The following is a 26,200-nucleotide window of genomic DNA, read 5'->3' as shown; positions in this document are numbered from 1 at the left end:
CACATGCTACATTTTCGCACCATGGCTACATTTTAAACACCCCACACCTGGCTAATTCTGTCTCCGCTGAGGACACAGCTCTGCTGGACTGGGGCTGCTCCCAGAGCCCTGCTATTCAGAACACGGTGGGCAGGTCAGCATGTGACCTGTGAGCTTGTCAGAAGTGCAGAATCGCAGGTCCTACCTCAGCCTCACAGGGCGAGTTTTCGTTTTCACAGGATCTCGTGTTTCTTGTACACACAGTAAAGACTGAGCTAGTACTTTCCTAGACAGTCTGGTGCAGTAAGTGTGTTGGAGGGATTAGGACTCTACATTTCGATGATCATCCTAAATTACGGTGGCTCAAACGGCTCTGACCACACCGAAAAAAACTGCTTCCTGAGCCCCGGTCAGTTTGGCTCAGCAGTTGGAGCGTCGGCCTGCGGACCAGGGAGTCAGTCCCAGGTTCGGTTCCCGCTAGGGGTACGTACAAAAGTGATATTGTATTTCTTGCTGTAATCTGAGCTTCCTAGCTAAAACTAGGCATACCGGACACAACTGTAAAGAAAAAAATGGAAAGGCTAAAAAACTGACATTAATAAAACCTTTCATGAATTTTTAAAAAACCAGTCTATTCTAAATAATGTTAGCATGATTAAGAATTGGAATCTTCTGAGGTACTTTTTCAAAACCTGCAGCAGCATACTGCTGGAGAGAGCGGGACTGGAGGACTACTGGCCCCTCTGCCAAGGAATTACCACTGTACTGAATTACTGTCAGTGGGGACAGAAAGATTACAAGACATAGCATGAGGATGACAAAAATACAATGAAAATCGCCCCATAAACTGGATACATACCATTTTGTTCTCTTTGCTTCCACAATTTTATATTTATTCAGACATATCTAGACACGCATTTTATACTTAATTGGGGTCGATTGGTACATACAGTTTTGTTTATTCCTTTCAGTTAATAGTTTCATAACATGGGTATTTTCCCAACTCATTAGGTAGTTTTCAGAAAACACCACTGTATAATATTTCATTAGCTTGCTAGACTAGACAGTATGTTCCCATCTTCCCTTACTTTAGGCTCTGCGTAAAGTGTTTCTTATTTTCTTTGCTCTGGGATGGATCCTACCTGCTCTGATACCAGACTTTTGACTTTGGTTCTTGGTCTCCAACTTTTTAGTAGTTCCTTGCAGCATAGCTTTGATTAAATGCTCAGGCAGCCATACTGCAGATTAAACAGGCTTCTGTTGCTCTATGTCTGCCTAGCAGCCTCTGTCCACCCAACCCCACCCCTCCACCAGGCTCTTCCAGAGCCTAAGGCCAACCCACTGGTCTCAGAAACCATGCACATGAAAGCTAATGGGAGAGGACTCTTCAGTTTTGTGGAGAGTGGTCTCCGCACTTCTTAGTTCAGCCCAGCCTGACCTGAAGCTGGTGACAGTGAGCTCTAATCCCAGCAGTTAAATCATACCCATGATATGCCACTCTGAGACTCACAATGACCACAAGCATATTGACATGTCTTACAGTTATCAAACCTACTTACGTTTACTAAACCTAGGATCTCTCAAATGTATTTGACAGCAAAACTTCTTTAGCATACACTTGCATGGAAAAAATAAGAATTTCATGTTATCCGGGAACTTCAGAGTTGCTCAGTCAGGCCTATAGGGCTAGCCCTGCAGATACATCTGATTATAATTCTAGTCACACAATTTTAAAGACCTAGGGTCTCTCAAGTTGGAATTATTTTTAAAAAATACATACTTAATATTTCATATCCCACATAGTTTTCTTAATAAAATATTATTTAAATGTTCCCCATCATATTATTCCTATAAAATACAGTGATCTTTTACATTTCATAGTAATCAATAATTAGCAAACACTTTTACTTATATTATGTTTGATCCCTGAAACCATTCAATGCGACTGGAAAGCTAGGAATATTGACTCCACTTTAGAGATGAGGAAATTGAGGTGAAAAGCATAGTAACTTATCCAAAGACACACGACTCATAAATAGGGGTGAGAATCAAAACTAGATCTTCTGACTCAGTGTATTCTATCCTCAGCAGTTTGAAACCCTCAGCTTCAAATGCCTCAATCTTATTTTCATAGTCCCTTTCAAAGCCTGTTCACTATTATTCAATATCATGCTTAAAATTGTGAAGTATGTTAGATTTAGAGTTTTCTGGAGAATGCTTCTTGTCAATGACTATATTAAACTGTATTAGGATAAGAAAAAGACCATATGCTGAAATAGCTTTGATGATTTGAGGAGTGATTATCCAAAAATGTAGCTAGCTCAAACATATGAAGGATTGCTTCAATTTTAAAAAATTGAATCTGATATAAAACTCCAATGAATATTTTTGAGTGCCTTCTATGTACCAGACACCGTATGACTGTTTGAGGGGAAAACATCTGGGGGTTAAACAGCTGTACTCCAATACATTTGGCCATAGAGGGGAAAGATTTAAATCAGAAAATCAGGTTTAAAACGATTCCACTTGCAATCAGTATTGGGTCAGATATGACTATTATGTATCTTTGGGCCCCCGAGTTTGGGACAGATTTGAAAAACAAAGAATGTTCAAAAACCAAGAGAAAAGATTGCTAAGTGAGTTAAAAAACAAACAGTATTTCTAAGAAAAGATTTATGAAACAGAAATTAGTAAACTCCAAGGAGAAACAGCGAGTAATTTCCTGAGAGCGTTCCTTGAACACATGGAGTGTGGGGTCAGTAATGAAGAGGTTTAAACTGTAATTTTATGACTTTGGGTCCTAATAGTGGGGTGGGTTATTGGATGGGACTTTAGTCACCATTAGAGATCTGAATATAATTGGGATAATTCTTTTTAACCTCCTAAGAATATCACACTTGGGTAATTAATTGATGTTGGTTTAGACAAAAGTTTTTAGACCATAAATTAAAAGGCTGTTATCACTAACCAATCTGTACTGCTCAACTGACGTTTAAAAAGCGTTTTTGCTGTTTCAACCCCTTTCTTTTGCAGGAGTAATAAAAGGACAAAAAGTCCAGCTTCGACAATATTTTTTTTATACCTACAGGAAATGTTGTTTTAAGGGGTTGTTTCTTATATCTTTCTTACATTAAAAAGAACGGCCAACTTTCACACAGTGAAAGCATAAAGCAAAAATGATCTGAATTAGTTTCAGGACCTGGGAAATACATACTTTGAGACGTTATCTCTGAATTGACATAATTTCCCTTCTCATTAACATCCAATTTTCAGATCCGACAATCCACTGAATAGGCTCACAGATGCAGAGGACAGACTGACGGGGGGATTAAGCAGCACCGATGGGCAGTAGTGACAAGTGACAAAACAGTCACAGCAATGTAAATTACAGCACAGGAAATATAGTCAATAATATTGTAAAAACTATTTACAGGGACAGTTGGGTACTTGCAATATCAGGGGAACAGTTTGTAAAGTATATGATTGTCTAACCACTATGCTGTACACCTGAAGCTAATACAGAACAATATGGAATATAAACTGTAATTAAAAAAAACCACACACACACATAAAAATAAATAAATGAAGGCACTAATATCTCCTTTTCAAAAAAATAATAATCCACTAAATAGAACAGCAACCTTCAAAAAGAAGGGAGGGAGGGAGGGAGCAGGGAGGGGAAAGAAAGAAAAAATGGTCGAAGCACAATTTAAAAAAAGCTCTCCATAGTATAAAAATAAGTAATAATCACAAAAGAATGTATTTTAAATTCTTAAATATAGATGAATATGTTATTATATCAAACTAATTATATGATGAAAATTTATTTTATTTTAAAAAGTTGTGAGTGCTCAATCTACTCATTCGTCTCTTTGCTCCACAGTGTGCACAGTGTGCAAGTGGCAGTATGTGCCAGGCGTCCCTCTGGGTGGAAATGTACCAATGACCACAACAGGCAACGATCCCTTTCTCAAAACTTATATTCTAGTAAGGAAAGACAAAACAGACATTATAAATAAGTAAACAATACAGGATATCAAAAGATGATTTTTTAGAAAGAACAACAGTGGAGAGTAGCAAGATCAGGTGTGCTGGTGGTGGTAGGAAGGTTGCAGTATTGAATGGGGGGGGGGTCATGGCAGCATCACTGCTAAGTTGAGATCTGTGTAAAGGGGAGGGAAAGGGAGTCCAGCTGAGGGCAGAGGGTTCTGGGAAGAGAGAATAGTGGGAGTAGACGTCCTAAGCTGGGAGAAGCGCGAGAAACAGCGAGGAGATGAGATCATGTGGGACTCTGTAGACACCAGCAGGGCTTGAGTTCTTCCTGAACTAAGTGGTGCTAATGCAGAACTTGGAGCAATGACATCTCATTACATTTCAAAAGCTCACTCTGGCTGCTGAGTTGAGAAGAGACCAGAGAGGGGCAAAGGTGGAAGCAGGGAGCAGCTGGAACACAACTGCAGTGCAGGTCCGAAGTCCCCCACACCCCATCCCTGAAATCCAAAAGCGGCTTCTGTGACTCATCAGGTGACAAAACTAGCCTACACTTAACCTAACCTCAAGGTCGTTAGTAGCCAAGTTACTGTAAGTATACATGTGTTTTACTGCAGAAACATCAACATGCCTCACTCAGAATGCCACACACAGCACATACAACTCATTATTTTCTAAAATCTGACAAGTGTTGCATTCCACAACTCATTGGGATAAAGGACTTAGGACCCGTACTCAGGGGAGGGGAGGCTTGGGCCAGGGGGTAGCACTGGAAATGGTAAGCAGTGGCCGTGATTTCGATACACTCTGAAGGTAGGGCTAACAGGATGTCCTCATAGATTGGATGTGCGTATGAAAGGACTGATTTATGACGACTCCAAGTTCTTTGGCTGTAGCAACGGTAGGATGCAGACGCCATATCCTGGGGTGTGAAAGACTGTGGGAACAATGTGTTTGGGATGAAATGGAGGCACAATTTGACAAGCTGTTTGAACATCTAGTTTCATCCCCCTGGAGAGGAGAAACAGGCAGGTGGTATACAAGTCTGGGAGAAGTCTGGGTTAGAGATGTATTCTTGTCATAATGCTTTCCTTCTTAGTTCCTTTTAGAATATCTAACACACACATTATAAAGAAAAGCATTATGTAACAACCTCTACCATTAAAGAACATATCTTTCAATGTAAAGAAAAATATAATTGTTGAAGTTTGGGGCTATTTGGAGACTTCCAAACAGTGGCTGTAATTAACATCACCTGAAAATTCATGAAATGAGAAGAGCCGAATTTAATTCTCAGTCTTGTGGAGAATAAGAATGTCTTAAGAAATTATTATGCCAGAAGTGAAGAAAATATTCAATGAAGAAATGGGGTTGAACTGAAATAGCGATGAAGTTTCTTTCTGTTTTCACAGTGAATAAACACCAGTTATTTTCCGGAATTATAAACTTAGAACACTTTCCTTATTCAGAATATACCCTGCGATCACAAGACAGCAAATTAACAAGTGTCCAGAGTATCCTCATTCCTGCTAACATTAACTAGCAGCTCCAGCCGAGGATGAAATGAGAGGGGGTTGATTTTTGGCAGGAGTGTCCAAGGGCAGCAATGCTATCCCTGGTATGCAGCAGCCTTGGCCAAGGATCAAGGTAATCCTTTCCCAGAGCCTATCTTGAAGATCACACTCTCTTAGAACGAGTGCTCTCCAACATCACCGGAACTCCATGTTCCCCGATTTTATGCTGCTGCATTCTACTGGTGAACTCCAATGTTATTTTCTAATTCATATGTGTGTCCATTTAAAGAAGAAAAGTGGGAAGAAGGAGAGACCTTTAAAAAAGGGAAAACATTAAAAGACTCAAAGATGTTGATCTATGTTAGAGTGTCTATATTAAATAGCCAAGTTTGTACAACCCTATACCTTAAGGAGCAGAATAAAACAAATACTATATTTACTTAAGCACCCACGAATAAAAATACCATTGTATGATCATAAAGAGATGCAGGGGGGAAAAAAAGAGTAAGAAAAAGACAGGAGAGGGAGGGAGGGGGAGAGAGGGAGAGAAAGAGAGAAGAAAGGGGGAAAGAAGAAAAGAAGAAAGTAGGAGGGATAAAAATAACAAAGAATATGCTTTTCAAAATTAAGAGATATGCACATAAAAATGTTATTAGATCTACCATCTAATCCCTCTAAGAACTGTATTTATTGCCCAAACCATACACAATTACAACTACATATAAGAATTAGAGAATCTCAATTTCTTTTCAAATGGACAATGACCTAGAAGAAAATACTTAAGAGTCACATATAAGCAAAAAATGTTCTCTTTTTTTGAAAAAAATCACCAATGTCAGTCTTCTTTTCAGCTGGTAAAAAATGACAAGGTGTTCCGTCTAGAAGGAGCCAAGCTGAGTTCCATCAGGGACGGAAACAGGAGAAACGAGAGGTGTCAAAGGAGAAGACGGGAGAGGAGCGAATGCACAGGCAGCTGAGAAGAAAGAAAGTGAAACATGACAAATGGACGACAAATACAGGGAACAAAGCGGTAAAATCACAAAGTTTGGTCTGGTAGTAAAGAAACAACCTCTTCCTCCTTCGAAACTTGCCTTTACCCCATTGGTGGTACCACCCTTTACTGGGTTACCCATTAAAAATCTGGGAGTCTTGCCCTGACCAGTCTCAGCAGTTAGAGCAATGGTTCTCAACCTGTGGGTCGTGACCCCTTTGGGAGTCGAATGACCCTTTCACAGGGGTTGCCTACGACATAATAGTAGCAAAATTATAGTTATGAAGTAGCAACGAAAATAGTTATATGGTTGGGGGTCACCACAACATGAGGAACTGTATTAAAGGGTCGTGGCATTAGGAAGGTTGAGAACCACTGGGTTAGAACATCGACCCATGGACCAATGAGTCTTGGGTTCGATTCCGGTTAAGGGCACGTACCTCAGTTGCAGTTCGTCCCCAGCCCTGGTAGGGTTGTGCATGAGGCAACCAGTCAATGTGTCTCTCTCTCTCCCTCCTTCCCTCCCTCCCTCTCTCCCCCCTCCCTCCCACTCTATGTGATGATTAATGAGGAAAATATTCTCAGGTGAGGATTAAAACATATCTGGGAGTCTTTACTCTAGCTCCCGTCCAGACCTAACTACCAGTTTACAGCAGACACGTCATCTCTGACTCAACCCTCCAGCTCACTGCACATGCGATGCTGCTCCTACCTTTGTGCCTTCGTTGTACTGTCTCTGTTCACTATGATGCTTCCCTCTCTCATCCGCTTTGCCCCATTTCTCTCAGAAAGCTCTCCCCCACCCCAAATACTCCCTGCCCGAACACTGGTTGGTACCCTGCCTCTCCACTCCCAGAATGTGCTACACAAATCTCTTTCACTGACAAAGTACCACAGTTCTCTTCTGGGCGACCGTCTTTCCCACCACCTGCCCTGTTTCATCTTTGTAAGCCCAATGCGTAATACAGGACCTGGTGTTCTAAACACACTAGAAATGTTTCCCAATTAAATGGATGGACAGTTAAAGGTAAATGGCACGTGCTACAGGAAGTTCCCCGCCTCTGGGAGTTTGAATGTAAATCTGAAGATGTTAGGAGAATCTTCGTCCTGGAGCCGTGATCTACTGTATGACTATGATATTCCTTCCATTTCTACACACATTGTTATTTGCCCAACTCTCTGACTTTTGTTCAGTTCTTTATAACATTTAACAGTAGCAATATATGGCTTACACTTCGTACAGCTAATTCTTTTTATGAGTTTTATACTTATTCGGTGCACAGCTTGTGGCTGAAATGTCATCATAAAGAGTTATTAAAAGTGTGCTACACAAAAGACACCAAATAGCCAAAGCATCCCTGAGAAAGAACAAAATGGCAGACATAATTCCTGATGTCAAGTTATACTATAAAACTACAGTAATCAGAACAGCATGATACTGACATAAAACATACACACAGACTGACAGGACAGAATTGAGAGTCCAGAAATAGACCCAAGCATATATGGTCAACTAATATTTGTTTTGATAAGGGAGCTGAGAATACTCAATGGAATAAAGTAGAAAATTGGATAATCATGTAAAATTATGAAACTAGATCCCTATCTTAAACCACTCACAAAAGTTACCTTGAAATGGATTAAACATTTGGACATAAGACCCGAAAACATAAAACTCACAGAAGAAAACATAGGTCAAAAGCTCCTTGACATGGATCTTGGTAATGATTTTTTGGAAATGACACAACACACAAGCAACAAAATAAAAAATAAACAAGTGGACTACATCAAACTAAAAAGTTTCTGCACAACAACAAAAAACCAATCAACAAAATGAAAAGACAACCTATAAAATGGGAAAAATATTTGCATACTATATATCTTATAAGGGGTTAATATCTAAAACATACAGGGAACTCATACAACTCACTAGCAAAAAAAACCCCCAAATCATCCAAGTAAAAACTGGGCAAAGGACCTGAAAAGACATATATCCAAAGAAGATATATTAATGCCCAATAGGTTCATGAAAAGATGATTAACATCATTAATTAGTAATGCAAATCAAAACCACAGTGAGATATCATTTCACAATTAGCATCAAAAAGATAAGAGATACAGATGTTGGGGGGGCCCTCATGCACTGTTGGTAGGACTGTAAATGGGTACTGCCACTATAGAAAACAGTATGGAGGGTCCTCTAAAAAAAATCAAAAATAGAACTACCATAGGTTCCAAGAATCCTATTTCTGGAAATACATCCGAAGGAAATGAACACACTGTCGAATAAATATCTGCACCCCATGTTCATAGCAGCATTATTTGCAATAGCTAAGACATGGAAATAACCTAAGTGTCTGTCCACTGATGAAAAAAGAAAATGTGCTATATATACATATAATTAAATATTATTCAGCCATACAAAGGAGGAAATTCTGCCATTTGCAACATCGATGAATTGCGAGGACGTTAAGTAAAATAAGTCAGACTAAGAAAGACAAATACTGCATGATCTCATTTATATGTGGAATCTTAAAACAATATAGAAAAAGAGATCATATTTGTGGTTAACAAAGGTGGGAGCTATGGGGAGGAGAAATTGGGAGAGGGCAGTCAGAAGGTACAAGCTTCCAGTTATCATAAGTACTAGGGAGGCGATGTACAACATGACGACTATAGCTAACACGATGCATGGTACATAGGAAAGTTTTTAAGAGTAAATCCTAAGTGTTCTCATGACAGGAAAACTTTTTTTCCATTTGCTTTTGTATGTATTTGAGATGATGGATGTTAACTAGTTATTGTGGTAATCATTTCGCAATATATGTAAGTCAAACCAGTATGCTGTACACCTTAAACATATACAGTGCTGTATGATATTTTGATAAAACTGAAAAAAAAAAAAGACACTCAAAAAATATGCAAACATTTATATGACTTACTGAACACATCTCCTCTGGGTTTCTGAGGATCTGTCTGTATCCTGTTGTCAACTGTAATCTCTCTTGGAGATGTAGCAGCTGGTGCTGCAGTCGTCAGTCTGAGGATCGGTCTTTCTGGCGTTGGTGGTGGTGCAGGTGTTCTGAGTTCTGTGGGTGGGGGTGGGGGTGGAGGTGGGGTAGGCCTTGTTGGGTTTGGTGTAGGTCTTATTGTTGGCTTAGAAGTGGGCCTGTTGGTAACAACAGGAGGAATATACGGTGTCTTTACAGGCCATCTAGTACTCCCGACATCAGGAATCCAATTACTGTGTCCTCCATCACCCTTTGAAATGGTACCATCCCCCTTTGGTACATGAATTGGACCTGATGGTTCAATCATGACTTTTGGAATATCTAAAAAAGTCAAAAGATTTAAAATTAGTCTATAACCATCTCTTCCCAAAAAGTAAAACATCAAATTGTAAAAAACAAGCATTATCAAAATAAGTGCCAATTAGGCTTACTTTACACATTTAGGAGATTCCCCTGCTGTAAGTCATACTGTTTTCTAAATAATAAATATGTGCATATGTGATATATGATACACAGTCATCCAGTGGGTGAATGCAAAAATTATATTGGTGTTTCTATAATAAATCTGTACTATTTGAAACACAAAAATATATTTGTAAAGTAGAAACAGATGGCAGTCAATGTGATTTTAAAAACGCAGAGATATTCATAGTCTTTTAAATATCAGAAATGTATATATAGAGTCTATGTTAAGTGTCCCTATGGTACATGTATGTTATAAAATCATGGTTATAACTGTCTAAAGACTAATTTCTCTTCCACACTTGATATAAATTTGATTCATGCAAAAATATTTTTATTAAATGTTCTACATATTGTTGTAGCTGGTTTTTCTTCCCCACCCTATTCATTTATATAATTGCTTTTTTAATAGAAATTTTCAGAGGCCACCAAGATCATCTGTGGAATATTTTTCTTTGATTATCTTTACCAAAAGGAATTGCTATTTAATCTGCCTGGTACCATATACCCCTTGGGAGGCATGACCACAGAACCCTTCAAAAACCCTTTAATCCTCTTGATGTTATACCCCATGATTTTTAGTAAATAATTTACTCCAGAACTTTAAAAATGCATTGTTACATGAAATATATGCTGAATTATGGCCTTTGGTTTGTGGAACTTTCATCTTGGACGGTATATTTTTTCCATGTTTATCTACTAATGTATTCATACTACAAACAGCTTATAAAAATTTTGAAAGCAAAACAGTACTAAATGTAGAATAACCAGATGAATACAGGAAGTTTTCAGAATTAGGAGACATAATAAAAAAGAGGAACCAAAAATGGAGAATATATTCAGTTATAGCCCACCATCACAATCTAATGCTAATGACAAACATTTACTTCTAATGTTAAGAAAATCAAATTCTCTGGGAGGGCTCTAAAATGTCTTGTCAGCTAAAGGGAAGCTACAGATAAATTTTAGTCAAGTAATTGAATGCTTTTAAGAGCAGAAAGTATTACTGCGTCTTTAATTTTTCAAAATACCTGCACGAGTGATTTTATTGTTTGTAGGAAGCAGAGGCTAATAAGACCAGCTATGAAAATTGTACTTCTCTGATACATTAATCTTGTTCCTTAAGTTCCCTGCTCATGGCCTGTGTGCCGTCTGTGCTTCCTGTGGCATTCAGAGCTGGGAGACAAGCATTACTCACACACGCAGCTCAGTCCATCGCCGTGGTAGCCGTCCTGACATTTACACCTGTAGGACCCATGCACGTTGAAACAGCGAGCAAAGCTGCTGCACTGATGCTGACCAAGGGAGCACTCATCTACATCTGCAGCAGGAAGGAGGAGGAGAAGAGGTTTATTTGGGAGAGGAATATAGTGACATGAAAACATATATACAGTTTCAAGAAAATTATTTTGCAATGTGAAGGTCGGTATAAAATGGGCAGATACACAAAAGAAATAAAGTACCTGTGCATCCAAACTACCAGTGGTTGAATCGGACTTCTGTCTGCTTAATGCCAGGACCCTCCCCCACCCCTGGTATCTGTCTTTGTCACAATTAAGAGACCTTTCCACGCCAGAGGAAGAAACAGCGAGAACATAGACGGGGGTTCATTACCGTGACATTGGTATTTGCCTCCAATGTACATGAGGTCGAAGCCTGTATGACACTTGCAGATGTAACTCCCAAATGTGTTGACACACTGTCTAAATCTAGGGCAGGAGGCTCTTCCGGTAGCACATTCATCAATATCTAGAAACACAAGTCACTTGTACGTTAGGAGGAGCAATAGCATGTTCGGATGAAGTGGATTTTAAAAATAAATTACTGTCTGCAAACGGTTGCCTGGCACATAGGGACACACCATCAACATTACCCAGCTGCACCATGAATTCCACATCTCCATCTCCCCACGCGTCTTCCTGGCCCGGGCTGCCCTCCTTTTGCACCATATCTCAGCACATACTGCAGCTGTCCACCTAGCTGCTTGGACTAAAACATGGGTCATCCTTGCCAGCCCTATTTCCCTTAACCCTAAGTCATCAGGCCCAGTTCACTGTACCTCGGAAAGATGATTTGAATGTGTCTCCTCTTCACCCACTGTCCACGCCACCGTCTCCCAGGCCTCCTCACCTGGCTTTCCCAGCCACTTACCCCCTCCAAAGCATTCCCACTCACCCGTCGAAATGACTTCATTACAACATAAAACTGGATTCCTACCATGCCTCGAGCTCTCCTGCTGTTTTACTTGCTTTAACTTGAATTAAATCCTCATCCCTTACCACGTCCTTGAAGGCTCTGTAATAAAAAGCCCCACCCACCCGTTGGGTCGTATCCCAAGCCACCGCCCCTCATGCTCCCGCTCTGCACTGAAGCCACATGGCCTCCTTTCCTCCGAGACCTCCAGCAGGTCTTGGCCACTGTGGTGCCTGCCCTGCTTCCAGCTGCTTGGCTGATCCTTCACACGGCCAAAGGTCCAGGTCATACTTTAAGGCTTTCCTGGACCATTATTTTCTGAAATAGACCCTCTCTGTTTCCCTCTCTCTTAGGTCCTCATATTAACAGTTCGTATTGTTTATAATGTTATTGGGTATTTGCTTCTTTTCTGGATGCCCCATTAGAATATCAGCTTTGTGAGATCAAAATCCTGTCACCTTTGTCCATTACTGTATATCCTGGAATATAGAACGTAATCAATAACTGTCTCCTGAATCACCGAATACCTCCCCTCATTGAGTACTTACTATATGCTAGGCACCATGCTCAGCTCGTTCCACACGTGAGCTCATTTAATCCTCAGACTGTTTCTCTCTGTGCCAGTACTTCCATTCTAAAGATGAGAAGGCTCAAGTTCAAAGAAAGGCAGTCTCTTGCCTTAGATACATATCAAGTATATGGCAGAGCCAGGTTTGAAACCAAAGCCCTGACTCTTCACCCCAATCCTATACTACCTTCCTTATTTACAGGGGGGAACCTAACTCTTTAGCGCAACACATACAACTGAGCCCTCTGCCCATTCGTTTCGTCAGTCGTGGCCGCTTCCACCCCAGACATGCTGAGCTCCTACTCCCCCGCACACTGCGCTCCTTGCGACTTCAATGCTGTTGCACACCTGGTTCCCTCTGCCTGAAGCCTCCTCCTGTCCCTCGTTTTTAGGAGAAAAACAAAAAACAAAACAGGTTTCCATGGTCCATTCACAGAGAGAGGTCCTCTTCTGAGACATCTGCTATCTTCCAAAAGACAGCTAATTACCTGATGTAAGAAACTGTCTTTTTCTTTCTCATATCACCTTTCACCGTCTTCCTTGTCCCAGAGAGACTACCGACAGAGCAGCTTGGTTTTACAACTCACCCACACAGGTCCTCCCATCGGGAGCCAGCTGGAGGCCGGGGGAGGGGCACTGGCACCGTATCTGCCCTTTCACAACATCACAGCCGTACTGACAGTTGGCCACGGAGCACGTCAGGGCACCTGGAGGGAGTGTGACCGGCTGACTCAGAGAACAAACTCTGTAACTGAAATAACTCTGCCTTTAATGCTGAAATCATTGACACTGGATCGACAATGAAGACAAAAAGGGCTTCAGTTATTCAACAGGCTAAAGAAAGCCAAAAACAGGGAGGGGGCAGAACGCCCTTCCTCCTCCAGGGATGACGACGATGAAGTGACCCTGATCTTCTATCATCTCGGGAAGAAAGACCTCTAATGCATTTGAGGCACTCAAAGACAAACGTAAAACTTGATCTCACACAGATTATCTGGAAATTTTTCCAGTGGCCAAGGGCAGTGGAAAATTGGGGGATTTTTCCAGATTATTCACACTAAGTGCTTGTCTTAAGTGAAACATCCACATAATTGTCTCAAATTCCCACTAAATGTCTCTAGGGACAGCAGATTTCCCCCTGAGTTACCCAGTGTCAGAGGATTCCGGCACCGCTGCCCCATGTTATTTAACACAAACCCACCCCGTTCCAGAATGTTCCATGCTAAATAGGCAATGCTAAATAAAATTAGCTAACCTTTTTTATTTTATACAATGCAACTGAGAGAGATAACTGGTAGTTAACTGGTTGCTAGTTAGCTAATTTAACTGATCATTCAGTAAAAATAAAAATCAAGTCATGAATTGGTGGGTATCTTACAAACACCACCTCAATGCAATGTTCAGCCTGCAGAGAATTTTAGGGTGCCATCCATCTTATAGCACACCCAAACGAGAGTAGGAAACACCATACGTTTCAACAAAGACACACGTGAAATCTACTTTTATATGACTATAATCACTCGCTTTTTCATTTGAAGTAGATTTGCATAAAAGGCATGTAACTTAGACTATGATACTAAAACGTAAACATGACGTGAGATGGTATTGACGAGCGGTTTGTAATCAATAACAAGCTTGGTGGGTTCTCCACCAACAAGCAGTTTAGAGTCCACCTTTATGGACAGCACTGCAGCCCTGAAATAAACTGATGCTCGCTTTCTAGCCGGAACAGCTCTCTGCCCAGATTGACAAAAGGGAAAACATGTTGGAAAGAAGGTAAGAAAACACACTTAGTTTTCTTCTTCTTCTTCTGAAACCACATCCAAATCAATTTAACACTGGCACCCCGGGTAAAAGGATTCTAGCCATCTCAAAGGGGCCCCTCTTATTTTGATTTCCAGTTCCTTCAGGACACACATAAACACACACTCACGTCCTGTCTGGGGAGGGCCTGAGAGGCCGCTGTCCTTCTCCCACTACCAGAACACAACGTGAAAGAAGTCAAGCCCAACGCACTCATGAAACAGTTCAGATTCTTGACATACTTGAGCAGGACCCATCGGGCATCAGCATGAATCCGTTGAGACAGTAGCACTTGTAGCTGCCGAAAGTGTTCATGCACCTGTGTTTGCAGGGCCGCGGCTTCAGGCCACACTCGTTCAGATCTGAGAAGAGTCCAAGATGAGGCAGAAAAATCACAAAACCTCCGCACAAATGTAACCCACTGAAAATACTTCTCTATGTTGAATGATGAAGGAGAAAAGTAGTCAAGCTATAGTCACCATTCATTTACAAATGACTGAGCCTGTTCACAGTCTTAATTTTAATGCTGGTTACAGGAGGGGCAACCGAGAGTTTTCTATCAGAGGTGACAGAAAGCCTTATAACAATGATGAGGCCGTGTAAATTCCTGGAGCTTAATTATGTAGCACATGTGACCTCTGTCCACAAAGGACAGTTAGCATGCCCTGTGCCTACCTCATCATCCACAGACAGAGCAGCATACCGACTCCTCATGGTGCTCTCTATCCGACTTCACCATCCTCCAAATACCTGGGCTCTACTACCAGAGTCACTCCTGACAACATGTTCTTCCTGTCTCTGTTTAAAGAAGATACTAGCAAGTACATGGATTTTAGCATAAGCCTGCTTTGACCTTCCCCAAAGGAAGCTATCTTTTCAGAGGATAAGAGCTTCATGATCAGAGTGATCACAATTATGGCTTTTCTTGTTCAGCCTTATAGATTATATACTAATCTCAGATTCAAGAAAAAACTTCCATATCCTACTTTAGTAATGCATTCAAGTCACAAAATAAATGAAAATAGAAAACCAACAGCAGCCCTTTAACATGTTTTCATTCATCTGGTAGTTAAGAAGGGCATGTGGAAAATACTAATGAATAATACATAATTGACTATCATTGCGTATTTTAGGATTGATTTAAATATCAATATGAAATGAATAATTTGCACATTATGAGAATTTTCCAACCCAACTTGAACACTGCCTCAAGTGAACATAAACTCATAAGGACATATAAACACTGAAATAGTAATGCCCAAAATAGAGTTTATTAAAAAGAAATATGATCACGTTTATTTGGAACTGTCAGCATAATCTGATTATCTATTAGTCCATGTCATCAAAGCAGAACTATGGATAAATCTAGCTGTAAGTTGTCTTCAAATATAAATCTGACCTGCTGTTTATTAGAAATCTATATATTTCACTTAAGTAAACCTCCAAGTTACAGTTTTTTAAAACCTCCAAATTATTACACCTAAAATTTGTAACATTTCACTGACTTTCCAACTTGGTCTTTTTCCTAACCTCAATGTACGTGTAAGCAGATCCCCAGCTGCGTGCAGCCTGGGGAGACGACATAATAAACACCTGCATTCCTAAGGCTTTATTTTATACTTTGTTTCTTGCCTAGTCAAGGGTGTACAAAACAGAATCACATTTTAAGGTATTAAAAAAAATGTCTCCAAGAAGGTAGTTTGCAGATTATAATATCATCAAAAATTTGATTTCTCCTGTTAAAGTAAAAATTTTAAATCGAAAAGGAAAAATTCACCCCACTTCTCATATTCTTCTTTGTATTTCAATATTTATTAAAAAATTAAAATCAGAGAATCTTTCCTCATGTTCTAGGAGTTGTTGATTATTATTCCCAATACATCCCTGCAAATTCACACCTGGCTTTGATAAATCCTTGGTTGATATTATAGTACGTAGCATTTAAATCTGAGTGCAGTTAGAGAAAGGCTTTGTGTTTTAAATATTTTTCTGCACTGACCACAAACAAAATAGTACTGTACAACAAAACAATAGAGTTTAGACTGAATTCTGTATCTCAAGGGGAGAATATTAATTAATAAAAAATGTGTCTATTAAGAACCCTTCGGTTTATTTTTAAAGAGCCACTGAAACGTGGGTTTCCTGGTGGGAATGATCAGATGTTTCTAGCTCTAGGCAGATTATACACAAGGAGCATTTATGCTGACGGAAATTTCTTCAGACACTAAGTCTCTGGACTAAAGCAGAGAGCCAGCTGAGGCAACTCCTGTCTCGGCCAATAAAGTGCTCCCTAGGTCGGCTCTGCAAGTCTCCATGATTCCGACCGGGCTGCTGGGGTCTTCAATCCCGACTGAGCCTTCCCTTCCCATGAGAAAAAGTACTTTGGGGTTAAGAAGCATGAAATTGAAAAAAAAAAAAAAATCATTAAGATGTCCCAATTCCAAAAGAATCTGGGAATCACTCTACAAAACAATATGAGGGGAAAAAACAACAAAAAACACGTGCAATGTTCAGTGAGTAACCATAGAGATATTTGTTGACTATTTTATTGTTATTAAATTGACAGATAAACCTCCAAATATGTTAGAGGCAGTCTGAGGAAGCTGCCCTCTGTCAGCCCCTGCTGGAGTGGCAGGTGCTTCTTGACAGTTCTCTGGTGGTGATGTTCATCACGGTTGACATTACTGTCCCATCTGCCCAGGCACTCGTCTCCTACAAACTTCACGTTAACCCTTGTAAGACCTACTGCAGAAATTATGAAGTAGGATTCCACAGTAACCCATAATTATCAATATTTACCAAATATCAGACTTCTGATCAAGCACAGAGCTTCAAAAGATGAAAAGCATCTGAGCCCTGGCCGGTTTGGCTCTGCGGTTTTTAGCACTGGCCCGTGGACTGAAGGGTCACGGGTTTGATTCTGGTCAAGGGCACGAACATGTGGGTTGCGGGTTCAATCCCTGGCTCCAGTGGGGGTCATGAGGGAGGCAGCCAAGTGATGTGTCTCTCTCACATGGATGTCTCTCTCTCTCTCCCTCCCTGCCCTTCACTCTATCTAAAAATCAATGGAAAAATATCCTCAGGTGAGGATTAACAACAACAAAACAAAAGCATCTGATATCCTGGTGATGAACCCCCCCCCCCCATTTTTCTTCAGGTTTCTCTCCTATGATTATTATACCTTATTGTTTTTATTAACCTAATGCCTTGTAAAATTGAGTCAATACAGGCTACTTCCAAAATCTTTTGGACTACAGAACTAGTAACACTTGTGTTACTATCATATTAAGTCAGAAATTTAAAAATGACACTTCCAATTTATAGCAAGTGCTTCTATAATAATAAGTGGAACAATATAAAAAACATGAAAAGTCTCCTTGATTACACTTTATAAATCAATCTTAAAAGTTGATAAAAGGACCTAGGGAAAAAATCGTTAGTGTGTTTATTTTAAATTTATTTTAATCTTGCTCTTTCTCTAGGAGTTTATAATGTAATATAAATTAAAAGGACAATCTTTAATAAAAATTTAATGAATTATATCATGTACCTATCTTATTGCACAAAGGACAGAACTTTACAATTAAACCACTTACATTCGAATACTTTAATTATTAAGTATGCAATTCTTAAAGAGCATCTATAAGTCAGGAGTATACTTGAGCAGGTTGGTGGATTTGGGAGCTTGGGGATGAAGGGGCAGGAGAAAGGAGCTGGTCCAGAACAAAAATGCAAGCTGCATAGCATTATAATTACATTTCAGGAAAATAAAGAATTAGACATTTTATTAGCATGCAGACGCTGAAAAGTAGATTGGAAATTTCTAAGAGATTCATTGAATAAGACAACCCAATGGACTTTTTGTAAGGGAAAATAATCTTTCATTTGTTTAATGCACTTGGACTTTTTTTTTTTTTCTCTCCCTTTGAGGCATAAACTGGGCAATGACTCAAAAATTTAAGCTTTTACATTTTATCTGACTCCAGTGGAGGTCACAGGAAAACAGATGTCAATTGCCATAACTTTTAAACTTTAAAGACAGCAATGATACAATGACTAAATTACTCCCATGGCCCTGTTTCTTTGTGTAGAAGTTATACAAATCCATCAGGCTCCCTGTCAGCAGAGAGGAATTTCTGACTTGTAGGATTTTAGTTCAGGCATTCTATGTTCCTAAGTCTGTCAGTGGATGAGGGGTAACGATTCTAGAAGAACTGTAAAGTCACGCGGTCGCCTCACCTTCCTATGAAACTTTGCAGCACAATGCAGACACGAGTGTGGGTGTTTCTGTTCTCACCCAGCCCTGCAGGCAAACAGGGCAGGAGTTACTCTCCCTCTGTGACTAATTGTTTTGCTAACACCTAGACACATTAAATGACTTGCTCACAATTGTACAGCTGCTGCTGGAACCAGAACTTAGACTTTCTAACACGATAAAACGCACACTAAAGGAAGCTCTGGTGTAGCTTCATTTCTGGTACCCTAAAACCCTACACCCTAAATACTGCTGGTGACAAGGACGTGGTCACTTCTAAAATCTACATAGCGAAAGCTATCAAAACCCCAATCTCAGTTGCTTTGATAGTCCTGACTTCATCGACGAATGAAAGGAAACGTTATTTTGTTATCTGATTTTTAAAAAACATTTGGAAACCCAGAGAAGAAGAAGAGAAGCAATGACATCTGGCACAGTGAGCGGACAGCGGAGGCTCCAGGTTTCAGGGCACAGGGCATCAGCACTAGGAGACAGTCCTGCTGCCTGCTTCACATGCTCAGGGTGCAGAGCCTGGCGCCTCTGGGCCAGTCTTCAGAACGTGTGCAAGAAGTGACAAAACTGCAGGAAGCCGTGCGGGGGGAGGAGCAGACCTCCTGAGATGATGCACGCTCACCCCTTGAAGGTACACTTGTGGCCTCGTGATCCGGGGGTTGGAAAAGAGGTTGTTCACTGCCTTGGTCAGGAGGAGTTGGATAGAAGTGTTCGTCTTCAGACCAGGAAGAAGGTAATAAGAGTCAACTTTGAACTGATGTCATTTTTAGCCCTAAAAATCTTTATAAGTATATATTAAACAATTACATAAAGTTGGTGGACTTAAAAAAAAATGCTTTACTTTACCAAAAAAAAAAATAGTTTCTAGTTTTCCCAGTTTCTCTCTTTTTAAAATTTCTATTTTCCTGAAAATGTATCATGCCATCTTTCTTCCCCAGAGCACACACAATACAAGTTAATCCATCATTCCACACAAATGTAAAGGAAAACAAAACCAGCAATAAAGAAATGGTAATTTTTAAAAGCATGATTTTAGTCATCAACAAACAGAGAAAACTAAGAAAAAACCCAGATTACACAAATATTGGTTATGACCAATCTGCTCTGTTTCAGGACACTTTTTCCTTATTATGTTTTGCAACACTTTAAAATACTTCAAAATTGCACACAAAATTATTATTTGCATAAAGACCTTATTTAAAGAAATAGCATGATCAATATTTTCACTCAAATGTAAGAACTTATGTTACATTTAGGTCACATTTAATTAGACTGCACATAAGAAGCTTTCTGCAAAAAAAATAAATAAATAAATGGTAACTGTTTCCATGATTAGCTTACCAAAATACTGTAAGACGAGTGAGACTCAAAAGTAGTGAGTCAAAAAGGTAATCATATCCTGCTTCAAGACTATTATATCAGTAATAGTTAGTTAAAATTCCAAATTAAATGAACATTGGTTTCTGGGGTTAAAATCACACAGACTTCAAAAAGTAAGACTGCCCTGGCCGGTTTGGCTCACTGGTTAGAGCGCCGGCCCATGGACTGAAGAGTCTCAGGTTCAATTCCGGTCAAGGGCACATACCTCAGTTGGGGTTGGGTTTGGTCCCCAGTCCTGGTTGGGGATGCAAGGGAGGCAACCAGTTGATGGGTCTCTCTCACATCATTGTCTGTCTTTCTCTCTCTCCTCTCCCCTCACCCCCCTCACAATCTGAAGATAAATGGAAGAATAATATCCTCAGGTGAGAATTAAAAAAAAAAGTAAGGCAATAAGAAACTACCCTAACATTAGGGTTAATGCACATAGGCTGTTGTGCTGAGAAAAGCGATCAAGTCTCAGATGTAACTAGTCCAGCAGTGTTCACTGTCTGATTATGTGCTACAAGATATTCATTCTTTTCTTGGGATAAGGAATTCAACATAGGAAACATAAACCATGTGAAAACATTAGTAATTGATATTTATAAACTGTTTCTTCTGAACTCGTTATAAAGTACACTATAAATTCAAAAGAATATCTTTCATTCCTGAAAAAATGCAATGATATGATATATTACGTGCTATGAATAATTCCCTAGTGGGAAATTGTAAAAAGATGATCTATAATAGTATCTTTTCTTGGTGGCGGTGAAAGGGGATTGGTATGGGTACAGAGACTCAAGGAGAGGAAAACATGCAAGAATAAAATTACCAGACAAAGGCCCAGCCTGTGTGGCTCAGTGGATTGAGCATCATCCCATGGACTAAGAAGTCCTGGTTCGAATTCCAGTCAGGGCACATGCCCGGGTTTTGGGCTCGATCCCCAATAGGAGGCGTGCAGGAGGCAGCCAATCGATGTTTCTCTCTCACATCGATGTTTGTCTCTCTCCCCCTTCCTCTCTCTCTAAAAAAATCGATAGCAGCATATTTTTAAAAAATTACCAGAGAAAGTATGGTGGGAAAACAAAAACAAAAACAAATCTTGCCAGAGTTTGGGTTAGAATTTCACCTAGTGAAAGGTACCATGTACCTTACAGAATATGCTAATGATCAGTCCAAGCTTATGGTTTTATATGAGATCCAGCTCTAGTAAATCCAGAAAGTGACTCAAGGGAGAGCAAGCCACCAGGAGCAGATTACACCAATCTTGTGACAGGTTGTTAAATGAAGCCAGTTCCAAAGTGGGCCTGCCCTGCTCTCTGGCTGCTCCCAGGACACTCTGAGGGTGCTCAAGTGCCTGTAACTTACTCAAGCTGTTCACTCAGCCAAGCAAGTGTCCTGGGGGTGACCGCTTCAAGTACACAATTCGCAACCAAGTTTTCTGAGCAGACACTTGCCTTATACCCCAACCGACTTTTAATCAAAAGCTAGTATCCAGCTCCATGAAATTACTTCAAAGTACCTCTTGACATTTCCCTCCTCGAGAAAACAGAAACCGGTTTGATTTCCCATATCTCTGAGGCGTGTTTGCCACTTCATTAAAATGTATGGTCCAGATCAAAAGCTGGTGCTAACTTGTTATGGAGATACAGAGCAGACGAGGTGCTGCGACAGTTTCTGGGGGTCTCACAACAGCTCTCGGGCGTCCCCAGCTCGCGTGGCAGCCTCTCACCCTGCCGGCTCGCAGTCCGCACACTCAGAGACTAAGGCACCAGACAGCTCCATGGAACTCTTTCAACTCCTGTGGCTTCCAGGACCAAGAACCACTGTACGAAACAGTCCCTCGCTTAATAAATATTTAATGTGCACTAATCATGCGTAAGTCATTTTACTAATCCTTTTCAGGAACCCAGGAAACAGACACCACAAAGGTTCCTGCTCTCAGAGAATATAAATCTTTCCATCAGGAACTTGCCAAATTGCTTTTTTGGGAAAGAAGACAAAAAGAAAGATGACTGAAACACATAGGTGCACTGTAAGCTGGAGTTTTACAGTCAAGATTGGATTTGAAATCACATTTTCAATGTCAGCACTCTTTTTGCAAATGTAAAATCCCAGTTTGCTACTAGTGAAATCCTTTCCCCTCTAAGGAATATAGTTTTGGGAGGAAAGATTTCAATTCAGTATATTTCACTTTTTCTTTAGTGAAACAGGTATGTATTACTGGAAAAACTGGTTTTTCTGATAATAAGTACATCGTTAACTGGTTTTTGGAAAATAAAGAGATACCCAGCCATGAATCCTTTTTCTAGTACTAGCTTGAGTGTCTTCTGAAGCACAGTAAAGTTGATGAAGCTCTGCAAATAAATTTAAATGAATTTCTCTGCATTCGCAACAGTAGCTATTTTGAATAATCTTCTTTGTATAAATTCCTGGCACCAGGACAACGAGTTTCATGGTGCTGACATATTAATGAAACCTCTGATGGTTTATGTTCATCTTTAAAAAGAAGCATGCCGGGACTCTCAGATGAACACTAATAACTCAATAGTCATAACCGCACATGCTGCTACTTGAGAAAGACAAGAGAAGAAAAATCAAATGGATTTTTAAAAAAGAATAAATTGAGATAAGAAGAAGCCCATTTGTTTTTTAAAAAATACTGCCCTGGCCGGTTTGGCTCAGCAGTTAGACAGTGGTTCTCAACCTTTCTAAGGCCATACCCTTTAATACAGTTCCTCATGTTGTGGTGACCCCCAACCATAAAATTATTTTTGTTGCTACTTCATAACTAATTTTGCTACTGTTATGTCTTAGACGACCCCTGTGAATGGGTCGTTTGACCCCCAAAGGGGTCGGGACCCACAGATTGAGAACTGCTGGGTTAGAGTGTCGGGCCATGGACCAAAAGAGTCCCGGTTCAATTCTGGTCAAGGGCACGGGACCTGGGTTGCGGTTGTTCCCCGGCCCTCCTGGTCAGGGTCATGCAGGAGGCAACCAGTCAATGTATCTCTTTCACATCAACGTTTGTTTGTTTCTTTCTCTCTCTCTCCTTCCCCCTTCCACTCTATCTGAAAATAAATGGAAAAATATCCTTGGGTGAGGACCTAAAAATAAAAATAAAAACTACTACCCACATATGTTAGATAAATTCCAAGTTAAAAAAAATATATTATTAGAAAAGGAGCATTGGAAAAAATTGGTTATCAATCAAGTAGCAGATAATTTAGAAGAACCTTTAGAATAACAGCTTGTCCTACCACTAGACATGTCATATTTTACTAGCATGGACTTCATCTGACAGCGCAGGAACAATTACATATACCTTCAAACGTCAGTGTTCTGGCTTGCTGTCAAAACAATGTCTACAATCATGAGTCTACATGACACACCTCAAGGAGTATCAGATACTGAAGAACAAGAGTATTTCAACAATATCATTCTGTAACAGGTAAGGTCAAGTTCATATCTATGAGGCAGTCAGACCCCCACACAATTGCTACATTTGGCATTTAAAATGATAGAGAATATTACTTTAAATCGTAAGTTAAAAACTGACTCTTTTATCCTTGTATCTTTCTAGTGATATTGAACCATATCTTTTCTTTACATCTGGTTTCTTTTACTCCTAATGGTAGAAAGTTTTTGGTTAAAAAGACTAGCTTTGTCAAACTTGTTATCACTAGCCAGAGGATCACATTTCCAATAATATTGTCTTCATCCAAAACTAAATTGGTAGAAAGAACAAAAATTCTGTAGACAATAGCTCTAAGTTGACATAGCAGGTCTTTTACCAACTAATTCTATGAACTTGGAAAGAGATATCCCTGATACCTCTTCAAATTAAAAAAATGAATATTTTATTTTTAATAAATAATTATAATAAATTATGATTATTATAAACACTCTGCCTCCTGATATTGTTGTAATGATGAAAATAGGTAATATATGTAAAATACTTGCACTGCTAGTGCTAAATAAATGTTTGCTTTTATAAGCAACCGATGCCAATTAAAAGCACCTTGCTAAGTTCATCAAAATCTTTATTTCTCAGAAGAACATTGCAAACTGGTCAACAGTTAAAGGGAATTGAATCACAAAATCGAAGGGCTCAGAGTTTGAAGAGACCTCGAAATCTCAAATCTCAAATGCAACTCCCTGGCTGACTGTGAGTATTGAAGTGTTTTCCCCTGACTGGGTCCAAGGGCCCAGCAGTCTGCTAAGGCCTCCCCACGAGCTGGGGCCGAACCCGGAGCCGCCGCATGGAAGGCTTCCAACACGACTGACGGTGGGTGGCAGTTCTCTTTCTCAAAATGCATTTTAAGTATTGGCGGTGAATAAGAGGATGGCATTCTTTTAACTGTCCTTCGAGGAAATGCATTTTAAAAGATCTGCCATTATTATATTTGTCCTTCAGCAGAAGGCCAATGTGCAGAACAACAGTCTTGGAAAAGCAGTTGGGCGAGAACGTAACATTTTAATGTCAGGCAGGACCGGAGGGGCTCAGGCCGGCTCATTCATGCCGCGTGTCCCTACCTTGATTGCAGGTTTTGCCGGCATATCCCGGATGACACTTGCACTTGTTCGGTCCGATACAGTCACCGTGTTTGCACTGCGGTTGGCACACAGCTGTGAAGAGAGAATATCGTGCATTATTTCTAGGTCAAGAGAACATCAACCATATAGTATCTAAATCATGTACTAGCTTCATAATAAAAAAAACTAAAAACTTATAAAAAGAGTTGCAGAAATATACCAAATCACTGTGTCCTGGAGTGGTAAGCACTGTCTAGACTACACATAAACGCACACATGTCTTACATGCATGTGTGTGCATGTGCATATGTGTCACTATGGGCTGAAAAATTTGCTAAACTTGAGGACAATACTTGAATAGTCAGAAAAATACGTAAAACTAGGCATAAACACAACTAATGCTTGTCAATAGTTATAACCTTACAATAACTTGTACTCATAATTTCAGACTCATTCTCTGAAATACACTTCAAACACTTATTCTTAATCCAGAGATACTATTTAATTCCAGATAAATTGTGTGACGCCAGATAAATTTCCAATAATAAAATGCTATTTTATAGAAAACAGCATCTAAAAGTCAGTATTTTTGGAATTTCAATGTAAGATCATCTCTGTCATCTTGCTCTTTCTTGACTGTAGGTGCCTTGCAACTGCTCATCAATCTGTAATGGCTTTACTACGGCCCATCAGAGCAAGTAAAAGATCTATTCTATATTTATTTTCTTCTATCCACTAAGTTTATTCTCCTCCAAGAACCCTAAATGCTATAAAATCATCACTCAAATATTTTCACAGTCTTTGATTCCTGCTTAGAATTCTTCTGTTGACTCTATACCAGTGATTCTCAGCTGCAGAGATTTTGCCCCTTATGGAACATTTGCCATAAATGGAGACATTTTGGTTGTCACACTGGGAAGAGGGTGCTACTGGCATCTAGTAGGTACTGCTAAACATCCTACAGTGCTCAAATAGCATCCCCCCCCCCCGCCAAAAACAAAAACAAAAACAAACAAACAAAAAAACCCCCAAATTATCCAGATGAAACTGTGATGGTGCCAGACTGAGAAACCTTGCCTACACCAGATACGTGCATGGTGCTACGCCAGATACTAGAAGAGATGAAAAGCACTGTATAGTGTGGTCACTGGTGTCAAAGACCTGCAGTCTAGATGAAGAGACAAAACAAGCATGTTTTTAATTCAAAGCAACATTTGCTTATGAGCAAAATAGGTGACACACGAAATGTGTGAAGAAATCATCACGGAAGCCTATCCATATAGATGCGGACAGAAAGTCTTGTAGAACAGACTTGAGTTGGATCTTGAAGCTTGGGTAACAGAAAAGGGAGAAGACTATGTAAGGTAAGGAGAACTATGCAGTAAAATAGACCATTTATTTAGGGGACACTGAGGAAGTTTGTCAAGCTAAAAAAGGGGGGGCGTAAATGCTGGTAGAAGACTGAGAAGCAGACAATCATAGGTGAGTGGTATACGGATGATGATGTTCCCTCAATTTCAGACCGAG

The 26,200-nt window shown here is 39.9% G+C and overlaps 1 protein-coding gene across 2 annotated transcripts in view; it reads right to left on the bottom strand.

Moving 5' to 3' along the window:
- NPNT (nephronectin) overlaps positions 1-26,200 on the bottom strand; it is an 84,236-nt gene that overhangs the window by 24,135 nt on the left and 33,901 nt on the right. For both annotated transcript variants that reach the window (XM_036264757.1, XM_036264768.1), the window contains 6 exons: positions 24,674-24,766; positions 14,754-14,873; positions 13,296-13,415; positions 11,562-11,696; positions 11,146-11,268; positions 9,417-9,806 (listed from right to left, as the gene is read on the bottom strand). In XM_036264757.1, the coding sequence (XP_036120650.1) occupies positions 9,417-9,806; positions 11,146-11,268; positions 11,562-11,696; positions 13,296-13,415; positions 14,754-14,873; positions 24,674-24,766 (981 nt within the window). The remainder of the gene's footprint in view (positions 1-9,416; positions 9,807-11,145; positions 11,269-11,561; positions 11,697-13,295; positions 13,416-14,753; positions 14,874-24,673; positions 24,767-26,200) is intronic.

This window comes from Molossus molossus, unplaced genomic scaffold (genome assembly GCF_014108415.1).
Source record: "Molossus molossus isolate mMolMol1 unplaced genomic scaffold, mMolMol1.p scaffold_m16_p_1, whole genome shotgun sequence".
NCBI classification, from domain to species: Eukaryota; Metazoa; Chordata; class Mammalia; order Chiroptera; family Molossidae; genus Molossus; species Molossus molossus.
The sequence above is the reverse complement of the archived record's forward strand: the minus strand, read 5'-3'. Positions and strand labels throughout refer to the sequence as shown.